The sequence below is a fragment of the Chironomus tepperi genome, unplaced genomic scaffold, assembly GCF_022539635.2.
Source record: "Chironomus tepperi strain 1889 unplaced genomic scaffold, CSIRO-AGI_Ctep_v1 contig_74, whole genome shotgun sequence".
Lineage (NCBI taxonomy): Eukaryota > Metazoa > Arthropoda > Insecta > Diptera > Chironomidae > Chironomus > Chironomus tepperi.
Genome location: NW_027226196.1, coordinates 921,984 through 948,582, shown reverse-complemented (window position 1 = coordinate 948,582; position 26,599 = coordinate 921,984). Strand labels below are relative to the sequence as shown.

Below are 26,599 nucleotides of genomic sequence, written 5' to 3'. Positions count from 1 at the left end.
CAGTTTGCTCACTATGATTCTGATTCTGAATGAATGAAAGCGAACCTCCAATGGTGAGGACATACCAACGACGAGAGGAAAGAGAGAGAGAGAGAGAAAAAAGATAAGAAACCAATAAATTTGTATTAACATCAAGAATTAGAGCGAGAACTTAATGTGAGAAGTTTATATTGAATTTTTATTGCAACGGTCAATTGATAAGACCTTCTTCTTCGTCATCATCTCATGCTGTACTCAAATATGTGCGGTAAATTCCCTTTTTTTTCTCATCTCTTTCTTTTCCGGTTTGCGGTGATTTCATCGTTCTAATGCCTTATATCTCATGAAAAACAGACAAACATATAAAAAGAAAGCTCTTAGAAGCAGTCAAAGATGTAGTACAACTGTATCGATTTCACAAAAAATTGAAGCAAAAACACTTCTTTTTTCCCTTTCAATGCTATTTAACGATAAATATAGCACAGCCGCATAAAAGCTGCTTACCGTATTTATCATAAATGAAAATATAAAAAAACGGAAACGCTGAAGAAAGAAAATCGATTATGGAGAAAAAGGAATTTATAGGCGAAAAAAAGGAGCAGACGAAAAAAAAAAATTGGTTAAATGGATGAGAAAAAATTTATCTTCCGTGCTTGCTTTCTATTTCCTTTGCTTTCTGATCGACATACGTCAATTTTTATTAAAACAAAACAATTGAATAAAAATGTTTTCGATGTTATTTTTGTTTTTTGGTGTAGAGGTGGAGGTGGATGTTGATAGGATTGAAATTTTCAATTTGTTTGGATAGTTGAACTTGTTTTTGTTGATGTGTATAATTGTGAGGTTCAGTAATGGGAGTGGGAATGCTGAATTCAATCAAGTAATGTAGTCCGAGAGTCGTTGATTACACTTCTCTGGCTGTAGATAATGTGATCAATGGCTTCCATCTGATGGGGCCTAGTTCCTCTTTCGATAACGAAATAAGTATCCCGAGTGAACAAAAATACGTTATAACTAGTTAATGGCAAGTTAACGAGAGTAAAAGCCATGCAAGTCAAGAATTCCCATTTAAAAATGACAAACGTTGTGTAAAATGCATGCATTAAGTCAGCGTGGCTACTTGAGCAGAATTCTTTCGACTTCACCACTAGAGCGCTAGATCACTTTATCACATTTTCTAAGTCTCAAAGCATCTCAAAGGTATCTTAATCAGTTCTGGAACTCAAAATCATCACATTGTCAATTTTTAATGTTCATTCTTTAATTTTTATTCATGTTTATCATCATAATTCTCATTCTTAGTCTACAATTAGTCATTAGTCTACAAATAGTAGATTGCAGTACTACTTAAAATAGTAGATTGCAGCCACATAATTTCCATAAACCACAAAACCTCCAAGAAAAACCATCAAAAAATCCATATAATCACCCAAAATGACATACCAACAAATTCCATCACATGTCTAGACATTTTGTAACATAAAGCCCATCAATTCACAATCAGTACTAACTCATCAACCCTGTAACAATAAACAAAAGAGCTAAAAAGACATTGAATGGTTGTAATTTTATCATGTAAGCATTCCAATAATCGATATTCATTGTATTCCCTAATTGCATTTTCACACTATTCTGACATAAAAAATGTACATTTGATTCTGTTGAAATCGGCTGACTTTATTGCTTTTTATACACTCCCTTTTTTTCATCTCTGTAATTGCCAATCATGAACGTGCCATGGCATTTATATAGACTATAGTCCATTTTTATGTATGTCAATTAAATTCAACTCTCGACGGACGGACTGTTAAGTAAGTCAAGCTAAACTGTGCCTTAGTTACAGCAAAAGGAAAATGTCTCGAATGTAAAGGAACAAAAAAAAAAGTTTAATTTTCCAGCCGGTCAGTGAAGAAGCACCGAATAAAATAAAATATAAAATGTAATAAAAGAAAGAGAGGAGACAAGAAAAATGTGAGGTGACCCTTGAAATCAAATAAATATACATCTCAAGTGGATAGGTTGGTTCACTTCCGGCAATATCACTCTTTGCTGTTCAGGGGTGTATTATGGGGGAAGGATTGGGGGTCATTTTCTTTAATTGATTGAAGGAATTATTCATTATGTTAATGTTAAGACTAGTGGTGGGCAACCTTATGTTGTTCTCGGCACTCCGGTAGTAAGCCTACCGGCCTAATCGGAAATTGCATAGGGACATTGTGGCACACTAGTATGCATCGGCACTAGTCTTGGTTTTGAGATTTATATTAAGAATTTTCGGTCTAAAAACTCGTCAAGAGCTCTCAAAATGGAGACTTTGAGCATACAACGAGTGCACCGGGTACACAGCTTGCCCACTACTGGTTTAGATAAAAATCCCCAAAATCTTCCCTTCCAAAACCTTTAACTCTTCAGATCATTGAGATCCACAGCCACGCTAGAGCGTTTCACGGCTAATGATTGCTTAACAAGTGATGATGCGCCAGACAACTGCACTCAGTAGACATACAGTTAATAATGGAATCAGAACCACTTCCCCTTAACTCTTGCATGCCTTAATTAACCCTCCATCCCCCCCAGGCTACTCCACTGTCTCCACTTTAACTCACATTTCATATTATTTGACAAAGTAGCTCAAACAATGGCAAAATATTGGTTCTGACAAAAGCGACATACACAACAGCAACAAAAAAAAGTTCTCATAAAACGACGGAAGGGAAAGTTAATAATAATGTAATGTTCGATCAATATTATACTTCGACTCTATAGTTTTTTTGTTCATCATCATCTCAACATTCTTATAAGATAAAGTTTTTTTTTTTTTTTTTGTTTCATTCTTTTTGTCTTCATCATCAACAGATTTTTGTGTCTTTTTGTTCCTCATCTCCTCTCCACTTTAATGTGAAATGACTAGCTCATGTTTTTCGTTCAACTTTGTTGTGATTTTTCCTTTATTGTGGAGAAGATTCTTTTTTTGTTGGTGCTGCTCTATTTTTTGTAAACATCCAGACAGATGTCGTGTGATGATGAGCGGAACCAAAAGACAATTTTTTATTCTGTTGCACAAATTTATTCAAAATTTATCTTTGTGGGGTTTTTTTATTTCTAGTCTAGTGAATAAGTTGATGCAACATAGAAATTGATAAGTGAATCTTTTTTTTCTGGCTGGGAAAGCTCTTTAAAGTATAAAATGGAAAAGGGAGCTTGTGGAATTCTTGAATGCTCTGTTTGGATTCTAATAGAATTGTCACTTATTGCTATAAAAGTTAAAAATCTATAACAGGGATTGAACAGTGGTGGGTAGGATTCTTTGCATAGGCAGTGAATTTTGCCTTTACCTAGTCATGGCTAAGCATCGGTACCTGGATACCTTAAACTGAAGCTCAAACTAGTTGAGTCAAAATTACAGTTCTGAGCAACTTATATGATAGTATTTTCATCAAGTCTACCTTAAGACTCCATCAAAGACACATTTATTAATGCTCAAATAACACCAAATTGAATCCACCTGAATAACCATTAACTGAGTAGAGATGAAACTCTTTTCATTTGTGTCTTTTGGGAGTGATACCTCTTCAGGCTAAAATACTGACTTAATAGGCGTAAATACTCAATTAATTTGGCAATATCCTTCCATATAATTTATCAAACAAAAAATTAATCAAAAAGAGGTCGGTTCTAAAAGTGACATTTTTCCAATATTTATGTCTGGTTGATTTGTGTTGTTCAGTATCAAAGATGAATGCCCTGAAGCAGTTTGACTCAAGTTTGACACTCTAATTATAATTGTAATTTATATATGGGGCTGTTCACTTATTACGCTTTTTTCGGGGGAGGTTGGAGGGTTACGATGTTGTAACCGCTTGATGGGCACCTGTGTAGTTTCTACAATAGCTACTAGAGCTCGAAGTCGACTCGATTGTTATATGAAGTTGAGACGACTTTAGTCGATTTTTCCATACAAAATTCGAGTCGACTTCGAGCTCTGGAAGCAGCTAATCCTTTTTTCATACAAATGAGAATGCCCACAAAATTGAGTACACTCAGAGTATGCTCTTTGTCAGTTAGGGTAATAGCCACGTATCTATGATGCCTTTCTGTTACTCCTTAAATTGCAGATTTATCAAATTTCATTCACCTATTCAACGTGCTTTGTTTTAACCTTCAAAAGTCCACCCAATTTACATGCACGTGCTCAAATCAACTCTTCTTGGAATTTACTTAAGTTCCTCCTTCTTAATACTCAAAAATTTCACCCAACATGAAATATTCTATTTTTACATAATTTCATTTCAATTGTACCCTAAACAAAGAAAGCCCTTAAAACATTCAATTTTTTTCTACTTTCCCTTATATTCCTAAATCAATATCCTCTTTATAACTTAAAAAAGCTTTACATGTGATGTGGATAGTCATGCGATCATCAAGTAGATGTTGTTTGAGTTTTATTACCATGTCTGAAAATGCTAAACCTTCATCAAATTGAACGACAGATAAATATCGATAACTATATTACATAGTATTATGGACTCTTGTGTGTGTGTGTGTATGTGTGTGTGTATATGTGTGTTATGTTGTTAGCGAAAAATCGAACAAACGGTGAACAATGGTATGATGAGTTTATTTTGTTCTCGTCCTTTTGTCTCTTCATTTTCTTTTCTTTTATCTTATTTTTTGTTCTGTGCAATTTTTTCTCGATTACACATCATCAAAAGAAGCTTCATATCTTCTGTATACACCGATTTCTTTGTGTAAAGGAAGACGAATCTTATCGAACAATGAACGGCGAAAAAAAAAAGAAAGAAATACATAATAATAATGAACGAAGGAAGAGAAGTGGAAAAATGAATTCGATATGAATGAATGTGCGATAGATTGAAATGGAAAGATATTGCTGATGAATTCATATGATGCAATCAGTACGATAACGATGTAGCAGAGATGATGAACATATGAAAATTGGAAATTTTTTTCTTCTTCTTGTTTTTCCGCTTTGTCATGAACTCTTTAAATGGGTTTTTTGATGGTTGGTTGTTGAGCATGAAGGAGTAAAGTGGGAGCGCAATCTGAGTCTGGTTGATTCGTGAACCCATGCGATGTTACCTTGTATATCAGGGAAACCAAACCTTTCTTGAGAATTTACTTAATTACATACTTACTTGAGCCATTTTCCTATTTAGAGCTTAGGTTACGAGCAAAAGCTTTCCATCTCATTCTGTTATTGGTGATAGATTCACGTAGTTTGTTCAAATTCATTGTCCGCACGTTATGCTGACATTCTTTTTTCACTATTTTGCATCAAGTAGCTTTTTGAATCTTTTATTCCAACCAATGACGATGCGACAAACTGTATTTCTCTCTCAATACTGAAATCTTCCTTGGCATGCTGAACAACTATTTAAGCAATTCACTCCTTCCCTATTTCCTTAATTTTAAGGTTGATTTCAATTCAAGTCCAAGTTAAGGCAACATTAACAAATGACATTTTCCTGTTTTGTTACTTAGTTGGCCGTTCAATTCAATTATGATCCATGTCCTCCCTAACATAGGATCTGAATCTTGTTCAATCGTTGTTTATCATTCGGCAATGACCAATATTAAGTGTATTTTTTTCTATCAGCAGCATCCTTTCAGTGATGTCTTTTGCTTATCTAAATCTAGTAGAATTCTCAAGATCAAGATCAATACGAAATAGCCTTTATCTTTAAAATCAATCAAAACTGAATTATAGGAAAATCATGTACCAAAAATAGAAATGAGAAAATTAAATTGTTTTATTGATTCAAACGAGGGTTTTCATTTTTCTCAGAACCGAAAGCCACATTGGAAATTATCTTTTAAAACAAAACCTTTTATTCTGTTAAGCTGTTACATTTTTAAAAACCATGAGTTGAAAATAATGGCCTTCCATTAAATGCAGACTATAAGCACGATAAAAGAAATTCACGAAAATCATACGATAAAGGAAGAGATTGATTGCACATAGAGCTTTGCTCATAAAATATTTACATTAAATGAAGGCAATCTGATAACATGATTATAGGCACCTTATTCCTTCTGTTGCTTCATATTCTGTCTTCTCTCCACTCATCTTTCACCCATCAATTTGATGATTGAATAATTTGATGAACTGCAAACTGCTGTGAATATCCATCAAATGCGGTAAAACTTTAAAAGAAGATGATAGACAATTCCATCCATCACATTAACTGCTAGCACATCGTTAACGGGACTGAAAAAAATTCTTTACTTTATTTTCTGCTGATATGGCTGTAGAATTTATTATTTTTTTTTTGTGTGTGAGTAATGCACATTTTTGCTGTATTTCTGGATGCTGTAATTATTGATCGGTGTTATTGAACTTAAAACTGAAGCTGGAAGGAATTTTAAAATTTTTAAAGAATTTTTTGTTCTTTGTTGTGGGTTTTTGGTGCCGAATGACTTGGAGGTTGTGTAAAAAGTGCATTTTCATCACTTCAGAGTAAGTTGCTGCTTATTTTGGACAAAAGACACATTTTTGCCAATTTTAAATTGAATATTTAAGTGTCTCAAATGAAAAAGGCTCACATAGAGCTTTAAAAGCTTCTCTAAAGCTCTCCAGTAACACCAAATGAAGCATCCTTGAAAATTGAATTCACTAAACCAAATGGAAGTCTCTAAAAGTAAAAAGCCTTCAATTTCCCAGAAATTCTCACAAATTCTTCCCAATTTTCAAATTCCCAAAACTCGTTAAATAATCACAGCACTTCCAAATCAAATAAATCTGACAAAAGCACTCAGAAAGATTCTTGCAAGCACTTGATTTGAGCTTCACATGCAAAAGCAAATCTTTTTCATTCTGTCCAAGTCACGAGTCTCTTTTACAAGACGAAAAATATGTGTTCTATAAAAATCAATTATTGCTTCAAATAATCTGCTAAAAATTCAATTTTAGACAATTTTTGGATGTGATCCAAAACGATGTGCTCTCACTTCCTCATTCCTATCCATGCAACTTAATGTTCCTTCTTCTTTTTTTCATAAATATATATATTTTTTTGCCTGCTATTCATTCCATTTTCATGTGTCTCATCCTCAGCTGCATTTGAAATAAAGCACATCTTTCTCCTTCACTGGTACGGTATCTGTCTGTCGTGTCGCAAAGGGGAATTTTTCTCTCATGAATAGGCTTCTTGTTAAACAGATTTTAAAGCAATAACTGAAAAAATATCTCGGAATAGTAGAGAAAATTGAATAAAAAAAAAAGAAATGTAGCACAGCTTTACCACATGCAATATTTTTATTTCGGGTGCACTTTTACAGTACGAACAAAAAAAGAATAAGCGAGAATTTGCATTTTTAGCGCATTTTTGAAACTTGTTTTCAAAAAGGTAGCTTAATAATGCACTTTGTTCGTTCGTTCGGCTGTTCGTGCGGCTGTTCGGTCGGCTGGAACGCGAGATCTCGAAAACTAGACATCGTAAAGAGCTCCGGTTTGTTTTAATAGCTTCGTTCTATCAAGTTATTGGGTTATCGGTCATTAAGAAGTTTCAAATCAACGCATAAATACTATAATTAACAGTTTTTCATTTTCAAATACAACAACAACAAAAACAACAACACGTTTTTTCATTGTTTTACAGTGTTTTTCAATGTTTGTCGATGTTTTTACAGTGTTTACTGAACAATTTTTTTTGACCGTTATGAGATTTGAATTATAAAAATCCGTTAAATGATGAAGTTCTTGAATTTGTGGAAGTTTTATATGGATCTTGTTTTTAAGATCTGGAAGTGACTTGGATCTTACTGGATCTGGGTTTTTAGGTCTGGAAGTGACCTGGATCTTACTGGATCTTGGTTTTTAGGTCTGGAAGTGATCTGGATCTTACTGGATCTTGGTTTTTAGGTCTGGAAGTGACCTGGATCTTACTGGATCTTGTGTTTTATGTCTGGAAGTGACTTGTTAATCAATGACTGATCGCTGGGACAAAAATGCGCTTAAATCCCTCGATCAATAACACGAGGACTTTTGTAATTTTTTTCAATTTCCTGCTTTTAATATTTTTTTTTTCCTTTTGTTCTTTCACTCGACATTTCATTTTTTTTATCTCTCATTCTTTGTCTCACTCACTGCGATGCAATGCCCCTTCAGATGCAGGCAGAATGTGTCTTTCTATTGTTGATTTTTTTTTTTGTTCTGTGTAATGTTCATTTAACGTCGAGAATGAGGAACAGTAAAAAAAAGTCTTTTAGTGCAAAATGTTCATGAACTTTTATGTATCATATGCATGCACAATTGAAACAGAGAGAGAGATGGGGGCCAAGTGGATGCCAAAAATTTTTTTACTACAATTGAATGAAAACTTTGCATTGACATAATTCAATTCTTTTTCATCTTCAGAAATTATCTTTTGGGTATTATCAGAGTGAATGAGATGTGTGTTTTTTTGGTTGTTCCAATTTGCATCAAAAAAATAATTTCATTGCATTTTCCGGGAATGAGAATTGTTCCTTGTGATGAATTTTTTGAAGACTTTCATGTTATGTTCTGGATAATTTGATCAATAGGGTGTTTTAACTGTATTTTAAACCATCTCTAGTGATCAAAACCCCTTTAGAGCTTGTCAGTAACCAGATGTTAGCTCTCTTTTGACTAATTTAATTGTATAGCTGTCCACTCGATCATAATCCTGGATATACTGAATAGCTTTCATTTGGGTTCCAATCCAGGTCAAACCAACCTGATCAGAACATATTGCAGGCAGAAAACTGGTAAATTTGGTAGTTTTTCCCAATTTTCTGTCTTTTGGGTCTTAATATTCTTTCCTATTGTCACTGTGATGAGAATTCATCAATAAGTGCCTATTGGGTGGGTAGCTAAATATGAGAAAAGCTTCAGAAAGCACACGGTGTTTAAATGCCCGAAAATCCAGCTCCAATCCAACTTAACTCTGGTCTGACACTGAATTTCATCAATTCTGACGTAGGTTAGAGTCACGTTGAGCTAGAGCCGGATTTTTAACCATTTCTACGTTTTATGCTTCCCGAAATCGTTCCAATTTACATCAGTTTACACCACATAAGACCATGATTCGACAGGAATTGCCCAATGCTGATTATCAGTCAATTTCCAAAAAATCTGACAATTTCACCTCAAAGAACATGAACAAACAAGCAAACAATGATATTTAAATTAACTTTTTTATGCTCCCCATATCATCCAATCTCATTTATTCTCTTTTTTTTGGCAGATCTCTGTAAACCACAGTGGAAAAAAGGCACACAAGTTAAAAAAAAATGACTACTGAATCATTTTAAAATTCAAGTCCATAAATGTCTCGTTGAGTAAACGAAAAGAGAACAAGATGAAGCTGACGATGATGACGATGATTTTTCAACTGCCGGAAACCGCATTTTTTAGATTATTGACTCTTTCGTAATTTATATCTGCCTGCCTATATTTTAACTTCAACTGCAAATAAACGCATAAAAAGCGAAAAAAAAGAGACTTGATTGAGATAATTGAAGTTGAAAATTGACATTGCACAGCAGTAAGCATCAAACCGAGAAGTGAAACTTCAAGAAAATAATAAAAAAAAGTTTATCAGTATAGAAAATGACGTCGACAGATGCATCAACAATTGAAACGATAGGATATCTCGGATGCGGTAATAATCGTTTATCGCGTCTTGAAGTACTTCAACAGCAACATCAGCAATTTCATCAAGGAACGTCATCACCATGTGAACATGAATGTATGCATCATCATCATCATCATAGTAGCAATTTTTCATCGTCGTCTAATGTTGTTCCTAATGGACCATATACTCATCATCATAACCATTTTAACCACTTGAATCAACACATGCATCCAAATAGCTATATAAGCCATCATCATCAAACAAACCAACAACAACCATCACAGCAACAGCAACAGCAAGATGGTAATTTAATATACAACAACAGTTCCACAAACAGTGAATGCAATCAACCTGTTAGTCCTACTAATGATAGCAGCCAAAGTGGATGCAGCAATATGATTCATTATGTTCCAACATCAAACATAAGTATGGCATCACAAACTTTAAACATACCAAATGTGTCATGTGAATGTCCGGGACATGTACAGCATCATCATCATCAAAGGCAATCGTCCGAGCAACATAGCTTACAAAGTGGACGAAGTTCAAGAATTATATCATGTGATGAAAATAATCCAAGTGGAACAGAGGATGGTAGTGGTATGAGTAGTTCGGGTATGATTACCTCTACTTGTCGTGCATCAAAGAGACACTTGTGAGTAGTTTTTCATTTCCTGCTTCTTTGTTTCTAAATTAATTATTGAGAATTTTCCAATTTAAATTCAATTGAGATGGTGCAAGGATAATTGAAAAAGTTTCAATTCTGTGAGAGCTTTTAGTTCTGATTTTTAAAATTGAAGTTGTCATGGAAATTTAATGGTTAGATGAACGGAAGTAGAACAATTTATGTCAATTAGTTTTTGACCAGTTGAAGCATATAAAATGTTCTCATTCCATGTCACAGGTTGTCGTGTTTTATGACAATTTTTTTTTTTTTTTTGCTATCAATTGATGACATTTTATGGATGTTGAATGACTCAAAGCTATCGAAATGAAATTTGATTTTGTGTTTTGCTGCATGATTTATCAATACTCGGATATGTTCTACATTGTACACAATTTCTGATGAATCCTATTTGCATATGAAATTTCCAGTAGATAGTCATAATAATTTCCATTAAGGAAGCTATAAAAGGGCCATTTTGTGAGCTTGATGATGATTTTTGCACGTCGGCATAAAACTTTATTAAGCACAAAATTATATTTACGTACAAAAATGATTATGGAATATATTTTGATGGGGGCCAACTGGTTTTAAAAAGTTGTGTCAAAAAGTCTATTTTTAAAAATAAGCTCTGTTGAGGATCAATAAGTTTGTTGGCTATAATGTTTTCATGACGCATCAGGGGTGTATTTCAGGGCATTTTAGAGGGTCGAAGTGGATCGGTGACCAAATTATTTAGTACTTCGGTACCTGATTATTGCAATACCGATCCGATAATTGCACTTGAAACGCTTCTAATAGCCTCCCTTTGTAGGATACAGGCAGTAATGTCATCAAAGAATTGGTTCTGATCCCATTTTAAACTAGAGGCGTACTGAGTACAATGGTCTGACGTACCTTCATGCGATTAACCTAAATCCGGTAATTAATGATCTAAATAGCTCTTAAACAAGCCCTACATCATGAACAATCGGTTATTCGATTCAAAATCCGGCACAAGACCGGGGTGGATCTGGTATAGTGCCGGATTTCAACCGAATGCAGCATCAAGTCAGTGTCATGCCCATCTGGAATATTTCAACAATTCTTACACAAATTTCAATTCATGTTTCATCTCCAATCCAAATAATTTTCAAGAGCTGTTTCAAAATTCAATTCCTTTTAATACTCTACCATTAACATAAAAAAGACAATCAAAAGCACTGACGTAAAAGAATAAAAATTAAATGTTTCACTCACCATTCTCAATTTTGTTGCTCTCTCTCTCCATCTCACTCACTTCCTTTGTAAATTGATTTTTAAATTAATTTTCACCTTTTTTTTTCTGTGTGCCTCGTTACCTAAACAGAAACAATTTAGATAATCAGCAACGATTGTGCTCCCCAAAACGCTCAGGGACATCATCTCTCAATAATGAGACTGAAGTAAAAGGCAATCAGGATGACATTAAATATTCAAATGCTATGGATAGGATGGATATTTACAGTGATAGTACTGAAAATGCTATAAAAATTGGTGATGATACAACAGATGATGATAGGCCACCACGTCTACCACCTCGACCTCCACCAAGACCTAGGAATACAATGAACAGTGAAACAGGTATGATTTATTCAAGTCGATTTATTTCCTCTTTTTATACTAAATGATGTCCCATTAACTGAGTAAATTGAAAAAGTTTTGCACCATTTTTTTTGCTTTTGCTCTCCTTATATAACTTATTCCTTCATAGTCTCACTCGTGTTCTTTCAGTCAGAACGATAAAATAAGAAATTTGAATAGAAAAAAAGTGAATTGGAAAAGTTTCGGTTTTTTTTTTTCCTTCATGCCACCATTCAAGTGACATACATAAATACATAAAACATACATTCATTCATGTATTTTTTTTTTTTTTGTGTACTATTATGTCCTCTACTAATATTGAAAATGTTGTTTCCTCTCCACCGAATGTGTGAGTGTGACACGATTTTACGTTTCAATGAGTATGTAGGATTTGTCATAAAGAAGGAAAATAACACGAGCATCGAGTCCGAGAATGGAATAAGTTGAAATTGAATGCGGTTCTTTGGGAATAATTTTCTAGTTATATTACAAGATTTTTAGGCATGTATAATGTCAAAATTGAAATTACAATTTTAAATGAACTTTGAACTGTGGCCAAAAAAATGCTGAATATCTCATACATGTCTGAAATTGAAAAGTTGTTTAATGCGGTGAGTTTTGGGGGCATTTTGTGTCAAGATTTTCTTTGAAATGTTGGGGATATTGTTGTTCTTAGGAATGTCAGAGATTGAAGATTTGTTGAGGGATTTGGAATGTACTTACTTACTTTGCTGGCCGTACAGATCAACTGTGATCCATGGCCTCACGCAGATGTCGCCTATAACTGGTTCTGTCGCCGGCTTCCGCCTGCCAATTGCCAATATTTGGGCATCTCAATGGATTTGGGACGTCAGGGTAGGATAATGTGGGCTCTAGGATAAAGGGGTGTATCCAGGGGACTACTCGAAAAGCCCATGAAACACACTGCATCGAACAGATCCCAAAAAGTACACATGACTGACTTGACTCTAGATTTCATCGTATCTAACCTCGCTCGCTGGCTTAGGGCTGAATGTTTACCCATTTCAACATCATGTGCCTTCCGGGCCAGCATCTACTTACCTAATAGTCCGGTAAAATCCAATAAATCAATCCAAAACAACAGCATCTTATCTCCATGTCTATTGAAAAATTCACAACAGCCTAAATAGCCCCATTAAATTGACAGACATAAAACCATGTAAATCATAAAAAATTCAACAACTATTTACTACGAACTAATTGTGACCCACAGGCATACAAACAATCTTTTTTGTTATAAAGTTACAAGTTGATGTCAAAAAGTTGAAGTCCATTAACATCTTTTAATTATAAAGTTAGTAATTCAAAATGATAAGACTCACCCAACATGTGTTACTATTTACACTGAAAATAACTAAATAAATTAACATTAAAGTTTTGTCTTGTGTATGTCGAATTCTCGAAAAATAAGAACAGAATCCCAGACTCATTTGCGACGATTATACTTAAATGAAATAAAGTTTTCAAGAAAAAAGAAAATTACATTTTATACTGAAAACTTTCAGTCACTTTAAAAAGCAAAAGAAGTAACACAAAGAAAGTTTTTCATAGCTTTTCATTTTAAAACGTCGCGTAGTTCTTGATGGAGGGGTTGTTTACTTATGATGTTTTGGGTTTGGGAGGGAATTAGGAACTTTTAAAGCTTGTAGCTCGAATTCGGCAAGCCGTATTTGTTGCTATAAAAGTGAATCGGAATCCACCGTTACGGTCCACGATGCCGTAAGGGCTTGAGTCAAGGCAACTTTGCGTCTTATCGTTCATTCGACAACTTAGCAATGTGCTATAATAATAAAGCATAGTGATAAGCGTTGTAAGTGTTAAGCGTTAAATACCAAGCTGAAGAGACTAAAACAATGCACCTGATTGGAACCGACAGTGATTAGTCGAACATATGTTTAGTTACAAGCTTGAAATTAGTGAAACCCGAGTGGACAAATTGACATAATGTCTAGTTATTAACTAGGCCTAAGATCGACTTAATCAAGTATTTTAAGGAACGTCGTTGGTCTAACGTAGGTTCTAGTTTGAAACTTGACATTATGTCAAACTGTCCACTCAGAGAACTTGTCATGACCTTTATGCAACTTGCCATGAAATGTCCAGTTTGAGACTTTTTGTTTGCGGCCATGTGTCGCTTGCTAATTGCACCATTTCACTTTATACATCATTGATCAATGCCCCCCAATTCTATTCATAGAGATGCAAACACGAGAAAAAAATGTTTTTTCTCTGCGAAGGAAAGAAAATTGTATTTTCTTCAAAATCAGATTTTTCGATAACTTTTATATTGCATTTTAAGATCTGAATGCGATAGTTTAATGTCTTGAATCAGTAATAAATCAAGTTTTTCTCCTCTTTATGTAGCAAAAAAATATTTTTATGTTGTGTGATGTGATTTTGGATGAAAAGTTTCAATCAAGTTTCAATTTTTGATGCTGGAAAATATTTATGATTTTTTGTCGAGTGATGGAATATTGATGCATGAGTTGAAAATGCTTTGCATCACTAAACATGAAAATTTGCTAGTTTGTAATACAAGTTAAAAGGGATGGAGGTAGATTAGCGATGGTTGGGGGATTTTTTTCATCAAGTTATTCATGAACATAACTAACTTTTTCAATTTGTATTTAAGTTTCAACTTGAAAAGTCAATTCTGATTGGCAATTGATTGGAAAATTTATTAACTAACTGATGAAAGTTTCAATAACTTTTGTATTGATTTAATAGTTGGAATTTCCGTAGAATTTTAAACAGCAATTAGCAGATTATAGATGTAATAAACTGTAATGCACTTAGAATAATTAAAACTGCATCATGGATGATGTGTAAAGCTTGCTATTTGCTTCTAATTCTGGGGAACAAAAGATATTTGTTTCTATATATTAAAGCTTAAATCCCGAAAGTGAAAACGGTGTAAAAAATGCAAAAATGTAGCCTCGAGCCTTCGTGACTCTAGCGAGGAACTGAAATTAGTAAAATTCAACTAAATGTCCAACTTGCGCTACTCTAAGAAAATATTAAGAAAAGCGCCAAACTTGTAAAGAATTCCTTTAAATTGTCATACTAAACCAGTGTTGATATGAATTGCCTTTGAAAAAGGCTTTGCCTTTGCCTTTGCAAAGATTTTGCCTTTTTCAAAGGCAGAAAAAGGTAAAGGCAATTTTTTTCTGCCTTTGCAAGGCAAAGTCAAAGGCAAAGGCAAATCTTTGCAAAGGCAGGCAATTTTTTAAAAAACGGATTTTTTTGTGCCTTAGCTATTGGAAACATAAGGTAACATTGAAAACTATCATTTTATGTAATTTTGAAATTTTTTCCATTTTTATATTTGTCAAAAATTCAATTTTTTTGGAAAAATTAAAGGCATTGCCTTTGACTTTGCGAAGATTTTGCCTTTGCAAAGGCAGAAAAAATTGCCTTTGCCTTTGTTCTGCCTTTGAAAGATTCTTTTTTGAGAAACTTTGCCTTTTCATTGCCTTTGCAAAGTTTGCCTTTTTTAAAGTCAAAGGCAAGATATCAACACTGTACTAAACTTGAATCAATCTCCTTGCCGATTACTCCATAAAGGCACTTCAGAAATCAGTTTGAACATGCATTCAGAGTCATGTCCTGTTGATGTTCAATATTCTGTACTTTAACACATCGAATCAAAGTTTATCTTATATAACTTTGTTGCTAAATTTAAGCGAAAAACTTGACAAGTTTTAATAACTTTTGATAGATTTCCTAATTAAGCTTAAATTGCAATTTATAAGCTTAACACACAAACTTTTACTATCGTAATTATTCAAAGCTAGCTCCTCAATATTTTTCATATAATCTAAACCAATTCAATTGGAATTCCACAGCTGATCCTCAAAATTTTATTAATAATCCACAAAAAAGAAATTCTCAAAATTGTTCCAAAAATAAAATTTTATATTAAATAATTTCTAAGCAATTAATCATCATCATAAAAAGCCATTTTGCTGATTAATGAGTCACAAATGGAAATTGATTGGAAAATTTTTTAATTGCCAAAAAAAATGTTATTCATGAACTCCTTCAGGCATAACAATTTCTTCAATGAGACATAAAATGTTCGTATTTTTTATGGCTTAAAATAATTTATTTTTTACTCAAAAAAATGTCTCAAAAATTCTCGTTACCGGTAATTAGGAATTTCTTGTAGCTCATTACATGTTCATTAAGTTACACAAACTTTTTTTTTCGGATTATTTCGTCAAAAATTGTTGTTAAAAAAACTCTTTTTCATGCTCATTAATCACTGTTTCATGTAATATGCTAAATATAATGATTGAAGCATTACTCGGTGCTGTAATATCTATACATGAGAGGCACATATATCAAGAATTTATAAGAGGCAAGGCGAGAAAATATGATCCTTGGATTTCTTAATTGCCACAGCATATGTGACCATGTATAGGAATAAAATTGTTATAAGTAACAGTAATAGCATTATCATACATTCCATCTACCCCACCATCATCATAATGGCTTCTTTTTTTACTTGTTTATAACATTTTGAGAGAAAAAAAAACTCTTTCAATATAAAAAGGCATTAACATACATTATGCTAATACAACATATATCGAATGTCGAACTTCTTCATTTGGAACTTTTTAGCTTATTTTCTTTTTTTTTCTCCTTGTGGTTCGATAAAAGTGGCTTAATCATCATTTTGGATATGATTTAAATGAGATTAATAAGTTATTTTGCTGTGAATTGTTTTGGTTATCTTAAGTTTAGGACTATGAGCAGTTTTGAGATACTTGAGGTTGGCTTGTGACCTGATTTTGCTAAAATTTTGTAGAAAAATTTTAATTAGGTCTAGTTTAAGCTGTAAGGAGTATTAGGACAGGCTTGAAATTGACTCATGTCTCATTTGCTCATCATGAGACTCGAATGCAGGCTTAAGGATCGAAATATCACATTTTACAATGGAATAAGCTTATGTACGACTCTTTAAAGATACCTTGAATGTGCTGTCTTAATTTAAAATCGAATTTATTGCAAGACTTCCCAATTTTCATGAGTATGCTCTAATATTGAATGAGTATATTCATGTGCAAGCTCATTGTCTGCTCGGGACTGCTTTCATAAAAGGTGCATGACCTAGAAATGGCACAAAAATTGGTTTCAGTTTGGCTGATGAATCTGGTCTTTTGCCAGATGCCACTTAAATTGACTTTAAGCCAGAGCTTTATCAGTCTGAAGCCAGATCTTTCGCGTTATCTCTGCATGTGCCTTGAATATCTAATTTTCAATAAAAATTCTCCATCTTATCAATAAATGCGCCTTAAACCTTCAACTACCTTCATCGCAATCTCAACAAACAACATATTTTGGCACTCCACTCACTCCTTAACATCATCTCATCCGATAAAATACAAAACTTTATGCCCATTTTTCCTTCAAGTCAATTCCAATTACATCTATTGAAGTTAATGGAGCCAAAGGACGGTTCATAAATAAAAGCGAAATGAAATAAGAAGAAAAAAAACTTTATTGAGCTTGTTATGAATTTTTCTCCCCTTACATCTCAGTTACAGCACATCTTATGTGTCATGTATATTTTTTTCATCCCTCTATTTTTGTGTGTGTTGTTGAAACTAACGATCGAAAAGATGATAAATAATAAGCATGTGTCTGTCGATGAAACTTTTTTGTTCCTCACCCTAACATCATCTTCAATTTTTTGGCGTCCTTAATGGCCCTGTTTTTCATTTTTTCTGCTTTACAATTTTGCCTTATCACGAAACTTGTCGAGATGATGATGATGAAAAAAAGAACAAGAATCCACACATTTTACGTTTGAACATAGTAAAAATCAGCTGACATAGGACAATTTTCATGTTTGTTGTACGAACAAGGCACAAAAAAAAAGTGTGTAGACAACGAAACTCATTGTGGAGAGCTTTTCACCAAAAAAAGTAAAAGACGAAGAAATTTTGCTGATGATTCGGAATCACACTTTAAGCACCAAAGCGAGTGTATGACAGGGACCATAAAAATCGGTTTGTCATTTAGTGAGGAATTGAGATACATCAGGATATATCTCTTCCTAGAATACATGGTGTGCTTACGTGGATGATAGCAAGTGGAAAAATTGCTTTTCTTTATCTTACTTCAACAGATATTGGAAGTATGGTTGTGGAAATATTGGTGGTTCTGATGTGTTGATGGGTTTTGTTGACTTTTGTGTTGTTGAGCTTCAATTTTTGGGTGTTCTAGGAACTTGCTGGTCAAATGTTCTTGTTAATGAACTCTTTTTTAGTTCCTCAGTTGTAATACTGATACAGTGATCTTAAGTTTAGGACTAGAGAGGTTAACTAATCAGATTTTGAGGTATAAGTCCTGATTTAGAACTTTGTCATGCTACAGAGAGACATTCAAGCTAAGAATGTTCGTATTCGACTAAAAAACTATAGCCCGGATAGCACACGGCGTATAAATTTCCGATAATTTGGAAAATCTTACCTAAAGCCACAGTTACGTGAGTTTGGGGCAGAATTTTCGGACATTCATACATCTAGTGCCTTCCGGGCAAGTCTTTACCTTAACAACAATTTTTATCTATCCATAAGCAACACCATACCTCAATAAAACTAAATAATCGACTCAATTTAGAATATTAATCCCAGATTTCCTTAAAAAAATCACCTTTCACTATAAATGACCAAAATCAATCTGTATAAATCCACAAATATCACCCATCTAATCCTCTCACATAAAAATAACTCAAATTTTTCATCAATATCAATTTATGAAGAAGCCGACATTATAGAACCTTCAACACAGATGTGTCTATACGGTTAAAGACACACGAGTAAGTCTGAAAATAAAAAGAAAAATCACATCCCATGATTTAATGTCTTTCGTCCTATCTGTCTTTATTTTTTTTTTTTGCGGAGGACATTGATCGAAAATCCATACTTGTCATAAAAATATATACTTTCAAATGTACAGATTTGTATTTTTATCCACATACACACGACAACAGATATAAAAATATACAGCACACAAAAAAAAAGAGAGGAAGCACAACAGAAACATAAAGTCGTTAAACGAAAGCTCCACTCAAAATGGTTTGTCTATTCAACCTTTGATGCACACAGCATGACACAGATTTTTTATTTTAATGTACTTAATGTAATATTTTTTATTTTATTATTTTACGTGATTGTATGCCATCCGTACCAGAACAAAGCATCTGGTTGGGTGGCGGAATAACAACAACAACAATGACTGTTCAATGATTGTAATTAAAAAATGATATAACAAATGATGGAGGATGGATTAAATATATAAATGAACATGAATCATAATTTTTTTGTGTGTGTGTATGTACGCGATGCTTCTATAAAGATACACACATAAATGTTCATCATACGTACGGATTCATCCTTTTTTATCATGTTTGTTGTCATGTTATCATTTATAGCTTTGTGAGCTTTTCTGAACAGTGCTTTGTGTTGTGTGTTGCTTTGTTTGCATCGAAAACGTTGTGGACGCTCGAATGTTGGAGGTGAAAAATTGATCAGAATTGTTAGCTACCTGGTGACAGATTTGGAGAATTTAGTTGGATTTATTGGTTTGCTCTGCAAGATGAAATATGACTTGAGGATGTGTGGAAGGTTTCTGAAAAGGGCTTTTTTGAGCTTCAAATTGCTTGAAATGATTTATATTTTACCATAAGTCGCTGATCTAGGCTTGGGGACTATGGTAAGGCTCAGAAGCTCAATTTACAATTCGCTGTTCTATTGTACATTTTTCAAATGAGTGTCTGAGTCTTGCTAAGGCCTTCTGGAGAGGAACAAGCCGGATAAGTCGATTATGTGCCTAGTGGTGAACTTGACATGTCATGGAAATTCCACAAATGTCTTGTTTAAAGCTAGACATCCATTTGACTAGTCTACGCCTTGTTTAACTCGTGCTTTACAAAATAATTGAAAAAAAAACTATTAAAAGCTATAAAATGAATGCAGAATTCAATACCGAAGATCTCAAATTCCAGATATCCAAATTTGATTCTTTTTCTACATGAACCACCGTGCAATATAACCTCAAAAAAATTGAATATTAGTCTTAATACCTCAATTTATTCCCAAAAGTAGCAATCATATCCATCATCAAAAATGCCTTACTGCCCACTAATTGAATTTTAATTTCAACGATCAAAATTCCATTTATAGTATAACCGTCTATACCTGCTAAAAAAAATATATTTATTGCTAACATTAAGCATAATTTTTGTGTTTTGAAGCTTTTTTCTCTCCTCAATGCTCAAAGCATTTTTAGCACTGTATAACATCATTTTATTTTCCATAATGTCATTTTTATTGCGTCAACGATCATAAAGTTTTATATGGATATGGACATGCAAGCAGAAATATATGAAGTGTGACATAAACATAATTTTTATCTGATGATATATCAGGACAAACATATAAAAATGGGAGAAATAACGAAAAAAAAAAATGTCCAGCACAAAAACGGATGATAGGAGACAATTTTAATGGACTCGTGGATGTAATCTATGTTATAAATGTGTGTAGGCGTGTATGATAATAAATATTGCTGCTGGGTTATGGGATTTTATGACCTTGGCATTTGAATAGCCTTATCTGAACTTATTGTATTAAAGTGTTAATGACATTACAGTGACTTTAATTTCTAATTTTCATCAATTAAGACTCTGCTTAGCATGCCAAAGTCTTGACTTGTGTGTTTGATTCCGACGATATGTAGTGCATGATATGAATTAAAGACGAGAAATGTAATCTATTATGGAATTAAGGACAGTTGAAAATATCTCATACACCGTGCAAGCCATTAAAGCATATAAATTATGTTTCATGCAGACATGATGTTGGTAGTTGGTGAAAACCGCTTCAGCTCATGCAATATTGCAGTTTATTTTACATTCATTCACTACAATTAGTTTTGGTTGAGCGTGAGAGAGAAACGGAGAAATGAGAATGAAAAGTTTATTTTATTTTTTACTTCTTTTCAGTAACTAAAACTACAAAAATAAAAAAATATGAAACGTACAAAAGATAACAATAAAGAATGATACATGAGTCATATCGCGAGGTTAATTATAGCAATATGAAAAGTTCTTTTCATTGCAGTCATACTTAAATTTTGACTGCTGTGAAATTTGTTCTGAATAACTTCATATCAACATGTGTTGTGCATTTTATGCATGATTATAAGTAGTGCTGGAGAATGGTGGGATTTGGAAGAATCGAGATTTCATGGAAGCTGACTTGCTAAAGCGAGAATATGATTTCTATGGTCGAGTAGTTAAGCAACCATTAGAAAACGTGCAGATCATCAATTTGTGAGAATGTGGCAAGATACGTGGGTTTTATTGATGTCTAAGCTCGATATGTTAGTCCAGAGTTTGCAAACCATATCAGTGACCACTTAGAGACCACCTACAAGAGGATGCCTGCCGTCTCTATCTCAATAATTCCGAAATGTTGCAATCTATATGATAAATGGAAAAAAAACAAGAGATTTGGGACTGCTCTAGACATTTCAGACCTTATTTTGTATATTTCCATTTTTTTGCATAGTCGGGAGTCACATGAACCAAACTGCATAGCTGTGTATTAATGAAATATCCCTCAAATCCGTCTAGAGCTCCTGTCAGACTTGAGACTATTCCCAGAGCTTGAAGTCAGCTTTATATGGACTAAAGTCAACTCAAGTCGGTTTTTCTAAGTAAAATGCGAGTTGACTTCAATTTTTGACTATTATTCTAACCTACATCCACTTACTTACTTACTTCGCTGGCCATACAGATCAACTGTGATCCATGGCCTTCCTCAGATGTCGCCTATAATTGGTTCTATCGCTGCCTTCCGCCTGCCAATTGCCAATACCAAATGCAATGCTGCCTCTATCGACTCCACTTAATCACAATTAATGCAAACTTCACACCAATCCCAACTCATTCCGATTGTTTGTAAAGAATAATAATGAGAACTGCCTTTGAAACGTTAAAAAAAATTCTTTATTCATTCTGCAATAGTGCAATAAAATAAATTTAAGGATTAATGCAAGCTGATGCAATTGAAATTTATTGCTGAACAAAGCTTATTATAGATGAGAAGCGCAGCAAAAATTTTTTATATTCGCACAAAACGGAGGAAGTGCTTAATGATTCATTAATGACTTCACTCTGCCAAAACTTTCTAATTACTTATTATATATTTCATGCTTAAATGAAGCTTTAGTTTCTCTCATTCCTTTGCATTTCATAATTTCACTATGTATTGATTCTGAACTGTGGGGAGATGTCTACTCGCTATACATAATCATTATAGTTATGAGCACATCTACAAGGCAAAGAAATTCTCACCCACTTTTATGTGTTCGACATAATTGAAGCATATTCTTAATGAAGCTGATATGAACTGGAATTAATGTGTTATTATTCAGAATATTTCCAATAATTTGAGAATTGAACTACTAAATTAATTCGATCTCAATAAAGTTTGACATGCTATCCGCTTTGTGATTATACTCAGATAGATGCACACAGATTATATCCAATTGACCCAGATTATCATCTTTTATACATATTCATGAGAAAAAAGAACTAAAAATTTTTTCAAAATTATTTTTCATACCATGTCATGTCTAATAATAATAGTACGGATATAGTCAGAGCAATAATGACTAAAATAACTTTTATTATGTAGGACGAAAATGATTGATTTATCTTCTTACAAGGAAAATGTTTCAATCGTGTCCATGCATATTTTTATTGGGCATAAATAAATATGGAAATAGAAGTAAGCTTCATAAGGAAAAGGATGGAGGAAGATAAAGAAGAAGTTTTGTATTTTTAAGGAAAACTTTTTTCCCTATAAGAACATAATATTTGGCTCATGTAGATAGTTGGGGATGTAGATAAAGTTTTGACAGGCTTTAAATAAACAATTCTAATGTTCTTTAGGGTTATTCATTCACTTGATGCAAAAATATGTTAACATACAAACATGGAATCAATTTTGAATCTTAAGATGACTGGGGGAAGTTCTTTTAGCTGGAAAATCTGATGTTGTGTAGTTTTTAAAGCATTTTATCTTTTGCTGGAGTTGACTAAAATGATAGTTAATGATTTAGACGTCTGGATGCAGACCTGAATCATACAAAGAGTTCTTGAGAGCTTTAAGTCGATTTTCCGAGTGGAACAGTTAGTAATTAGACAGAAATAGCCAATAACCGTAATAGACAATGGGCATATTCATCATAGGGACGACCCCATGCGAGTAATCGCATTTTCTTCTACTCGAGCTTCATACAGCGTCCAATAACTCCTCAGCTACTCAATGATTCACCAGAAATCACCCATATTAAGCCTTAAATTGATCAATCTAGCAAGCCATCCTCAAACTTTATCAGAAAATTGAATAAAATTTTCAATTAATCCTCAAAAAATTCTCAAGCAGTCCCAAATCATAAAAAATCCTGCATAAATCATGATGATCTCTAAAAAAACTAAACTCCAAAAGCTTCATGTCAAGGCATAAAAATTCTAGAGATGGAAATTATCCAATCTCATTGATAAAAATCTCAGTAGTAAAAACTGATGATTTAGACTTTGTAGAAATTTGACAGCAGGATTTCTGCTTGGAAAATCAATTTTTTTAGCAAACTATTCAGCGTGTGCCAAGATCAGATAGTTGATAAAGTGGATCGTAAAATACTGAAGTACATGGACTTTTTTTTGGAAGTGTGTTGGGGATGGGAACTGTTGAAATTGCATGATGAAATGTTGATGAAGTAGGAAATGGGACAAAAAATGATTCAAGTAGCTTAATGGACATAAGCAGATGATGAATATGAAAATTTGAATTTTTAGATGCCTTTCCGTATCTGTTATAGGTTGTCTTGGCATATTTCATGAATTTAGAACTTCTTTTGCCTTAAATATTGCACGTAGTAAGCGTCAGCCATTCATACACACACCAAACACTTAACTAAGCTCAAAAGAACACTCAACACCCCCAAAAAAGCTTAAAATAAAGCTCAAAAGCGGCTCCAACATCAAAATTCCCAATAAAGATAATTTTCATACTCATCCATTTCCCCTCAATTTCATCTCTTCCTTCTTTTTCTTTTTCAAAAGAAATCTACAAAAACTTAAACTCTTTCATCTATCTCTCAACTCTATGAATGTTTCGCCATACACTCATTTAAGCTTGTAGTTGCTTTCAAAAGCACATATTTCTACATGAAAATATTATGTTAAGATTTTCTTTTCATCCTATATTTCGAACTTGGTAGTGTCTACATTATTTAGGCATATGAATGAATATAAGGGAAGATGATTGTGAAATTTTATGAGATACATGCATGTACATAGGATATAACAAGGGTGTGAAGCAAAAACAGCAAAAACGAAGTTAAGAGGAAGCGTGGCAATAGTAAAAAAAAATACTAGTCGTCGACGATGTCGGGTATCATATAAAAATATATTTTATGGATGCTATATTATCCCATTTAGAAATCTCTTCTTTTAGCTTTATAGCATTAAACAAGACACGAAAGAAATAATATTTATTTATAACTGTAAGTCTACCCTCATATTCTATGTTTTATCTTTTTTTTCTCTACTTTACTTATGTCGCTTTACATGATATACACACAAACTTTACATTATAAACATAAAGATATTTTTTTTTCCTTTTGCCTTTTTAAATGTGTTTCGAAAAAATAACATAATATATTAAATATGCTTTTATCAAGCCAAAAATGTAAGAATTTTGCATGCTTATGTGATAAACGTATTGAACTGCTGAAGCTTGAGGGTGACTAGAGCGCATTTTTTGGGGGTTTTGAACTTGGTGCTTGAGAATTTTACATTAGATCTTTTCTTACTCTTCATTGTCTGAGCATACTCATCTAAATGAGCATCCTTACGAGAAAAATCAATCATTATGACTGAGTATTCTCAATTTAGTGAGCATATCCATGAGTTCCATCGGGTATCATCGAGGTACCAAGCTTATATCCATGTTTCATCCTATTTTGAGTCTAAAAAGTGTTATAAAGCTTCTGAATCTATCTGAATACCAAGCAATCCGAGTGAAACAGACTGCAATTAGTAGACCTTATGTCAAGTAATGATCTTGACAGATTATGGCAAATTCAGCAATTGTCAAGTTCCTTCCTAGACATAGGGTCGACTGTGGTCAGCTATAGAGTCAGATGAAAAAGCTTTTGCACTTACCTAAGCTCCAAGTTAGAGCATGGGTCCAGAAATTAAGTAAATATATCGTCGACCAATTACATTCTGATCTACTCAGTTAGCATTTGAAGATCATCCCTGAATTGCCACTAAGCAACTTCACATTGCAACACACCTACCTTAAGCTTCAAAATTGCTGAAACTTCAAAATTCCCTCCCATCATATCTTACTCCCTCTTGACAGTTCCAACTCTTCCAGTCAGCAATAATGTCAACTAGATAGAAATAAGTTAAATTGCAGCTCAAACACGTTCATCTCACACAAAATCAAAAAAAGGAGAGAATTTTGATCTCACAGAAAGTATAAAGCATTGCTGAAATCATTTTATATGATATACGCATGCATGGCAATGAAGATGATGTTTTTGCTTCACCATAATAATAGCACATAACATAAGTAATGTTAAAAATGTACTGTAGAAGTATGAAGTGAGTAAAAAAATTCCTTTTATGACATGAAAATTTCTGCCATCCTCTATGTTATGCCTTTTCATGCTGAGCAGGAAATGAAAGTGAAAGTCTCTCCCGCATTTTTTATTTTATGCTGTTGTTTCTTTTGAGTCTCAGTCTTTTTTATGCTCCTGTGTATGTAAATTTTCCTCATTTTTTTTTTCATTACATCACAGTGTGTATACACATACTATAAGCATATAAAATTAAATTTACCGGAACAAGTGGAAAGTATGAAAAGCGTAGGAAACAGCCACTTATGCGTTGAAGCAGCCGCATACTGTTACTAATTATAAGTTTTTTCTTTTTTTGTGCTGCATGAAAATAAAGAAATTTACTTCTTTTGTTTTCTCCCTTTTATATTTGTGCTGACGACGTTCCTTTTATGCTGCTATGTTCCATTACAAAGCCGCATTTTTTAATTGAGTATGCTTTTTTGTGTGAGTCAGTCGTAAGGACACTTATGGAAAATTATTGTTGGGTGGAAATATCTGTGGTCTTGCAATGACATGGTTAGGGATTTAAAATTGAACATTCAAAGGCAATGAGAACGGTGGCTTTTTGAGATTTGGATTATCAGTTTTGTGGCTTGTATTTTGTTACTATGTGAATATGATGAATGTGTATATACGCATGGATAATGTCAAGAGAACTAACATAAATAAATTGACTGACAGATTGAGGTACCTGTCTAGATGTTTATCCTTTCTTTTGGAGGACACGGGCTTGACTCGCTTGGGTTGAAACGGCACACCTTAATGTTGTTGCTTTGTGGAATGAATGTGGATTATTTTTTGCAAAAGACATATTTTTACACATGAGTACATCCTCAAATATTTTTGGGTTGCATCCTTGTTACTAGCTGAAATGAAAAACTAATTAATTAAAAGTAAACAAACCATTTTCATACTTACTTTCTTACTTCGTAATGGACTTGTATGACACTGGTCAATTGAGATTCATGACCTCCCTCAGATATCACCTGAAACTGACCTTATC

At 33.4% G+C, this 26,599-nt stretch overlaps 1 protein-coding gene across 2 annotated transcripts in view; it reads left to right on the top strand.

The window, feature by feature from the left end:
- The window catches only part of LOC139085616 (putative uncharacterized protein DDB_G0286901), a 197,964-nt gene that overhangs the window by 49,761 nt on the left and 121,604 nt on the right, over positions 1-26,599 (top strand). The window contains exons 2-4 of one of the 2 annotated variants that reach the window (XM_070633706.1): positions 9,207-9,506; positions 9,564-10,251; positions 11,609-11,862. In XM_070633706.1, coding sequence (XP_070489807.1) covers positions 9,572-10,251; positions 11,609-11,862 — 934 coding nt within the window. In that variant the 5' untranslated portion in view covers positions 9,207-9,506; positions 9,564-9,571. Of the gene's footprint in view, positions 1-9,206; positions 10,252-11,608; positions 11,863-26,599 lie in introns of both variants that reach the window. The other variant, XM_070633707.1, reaches the window with a different exon arrangement.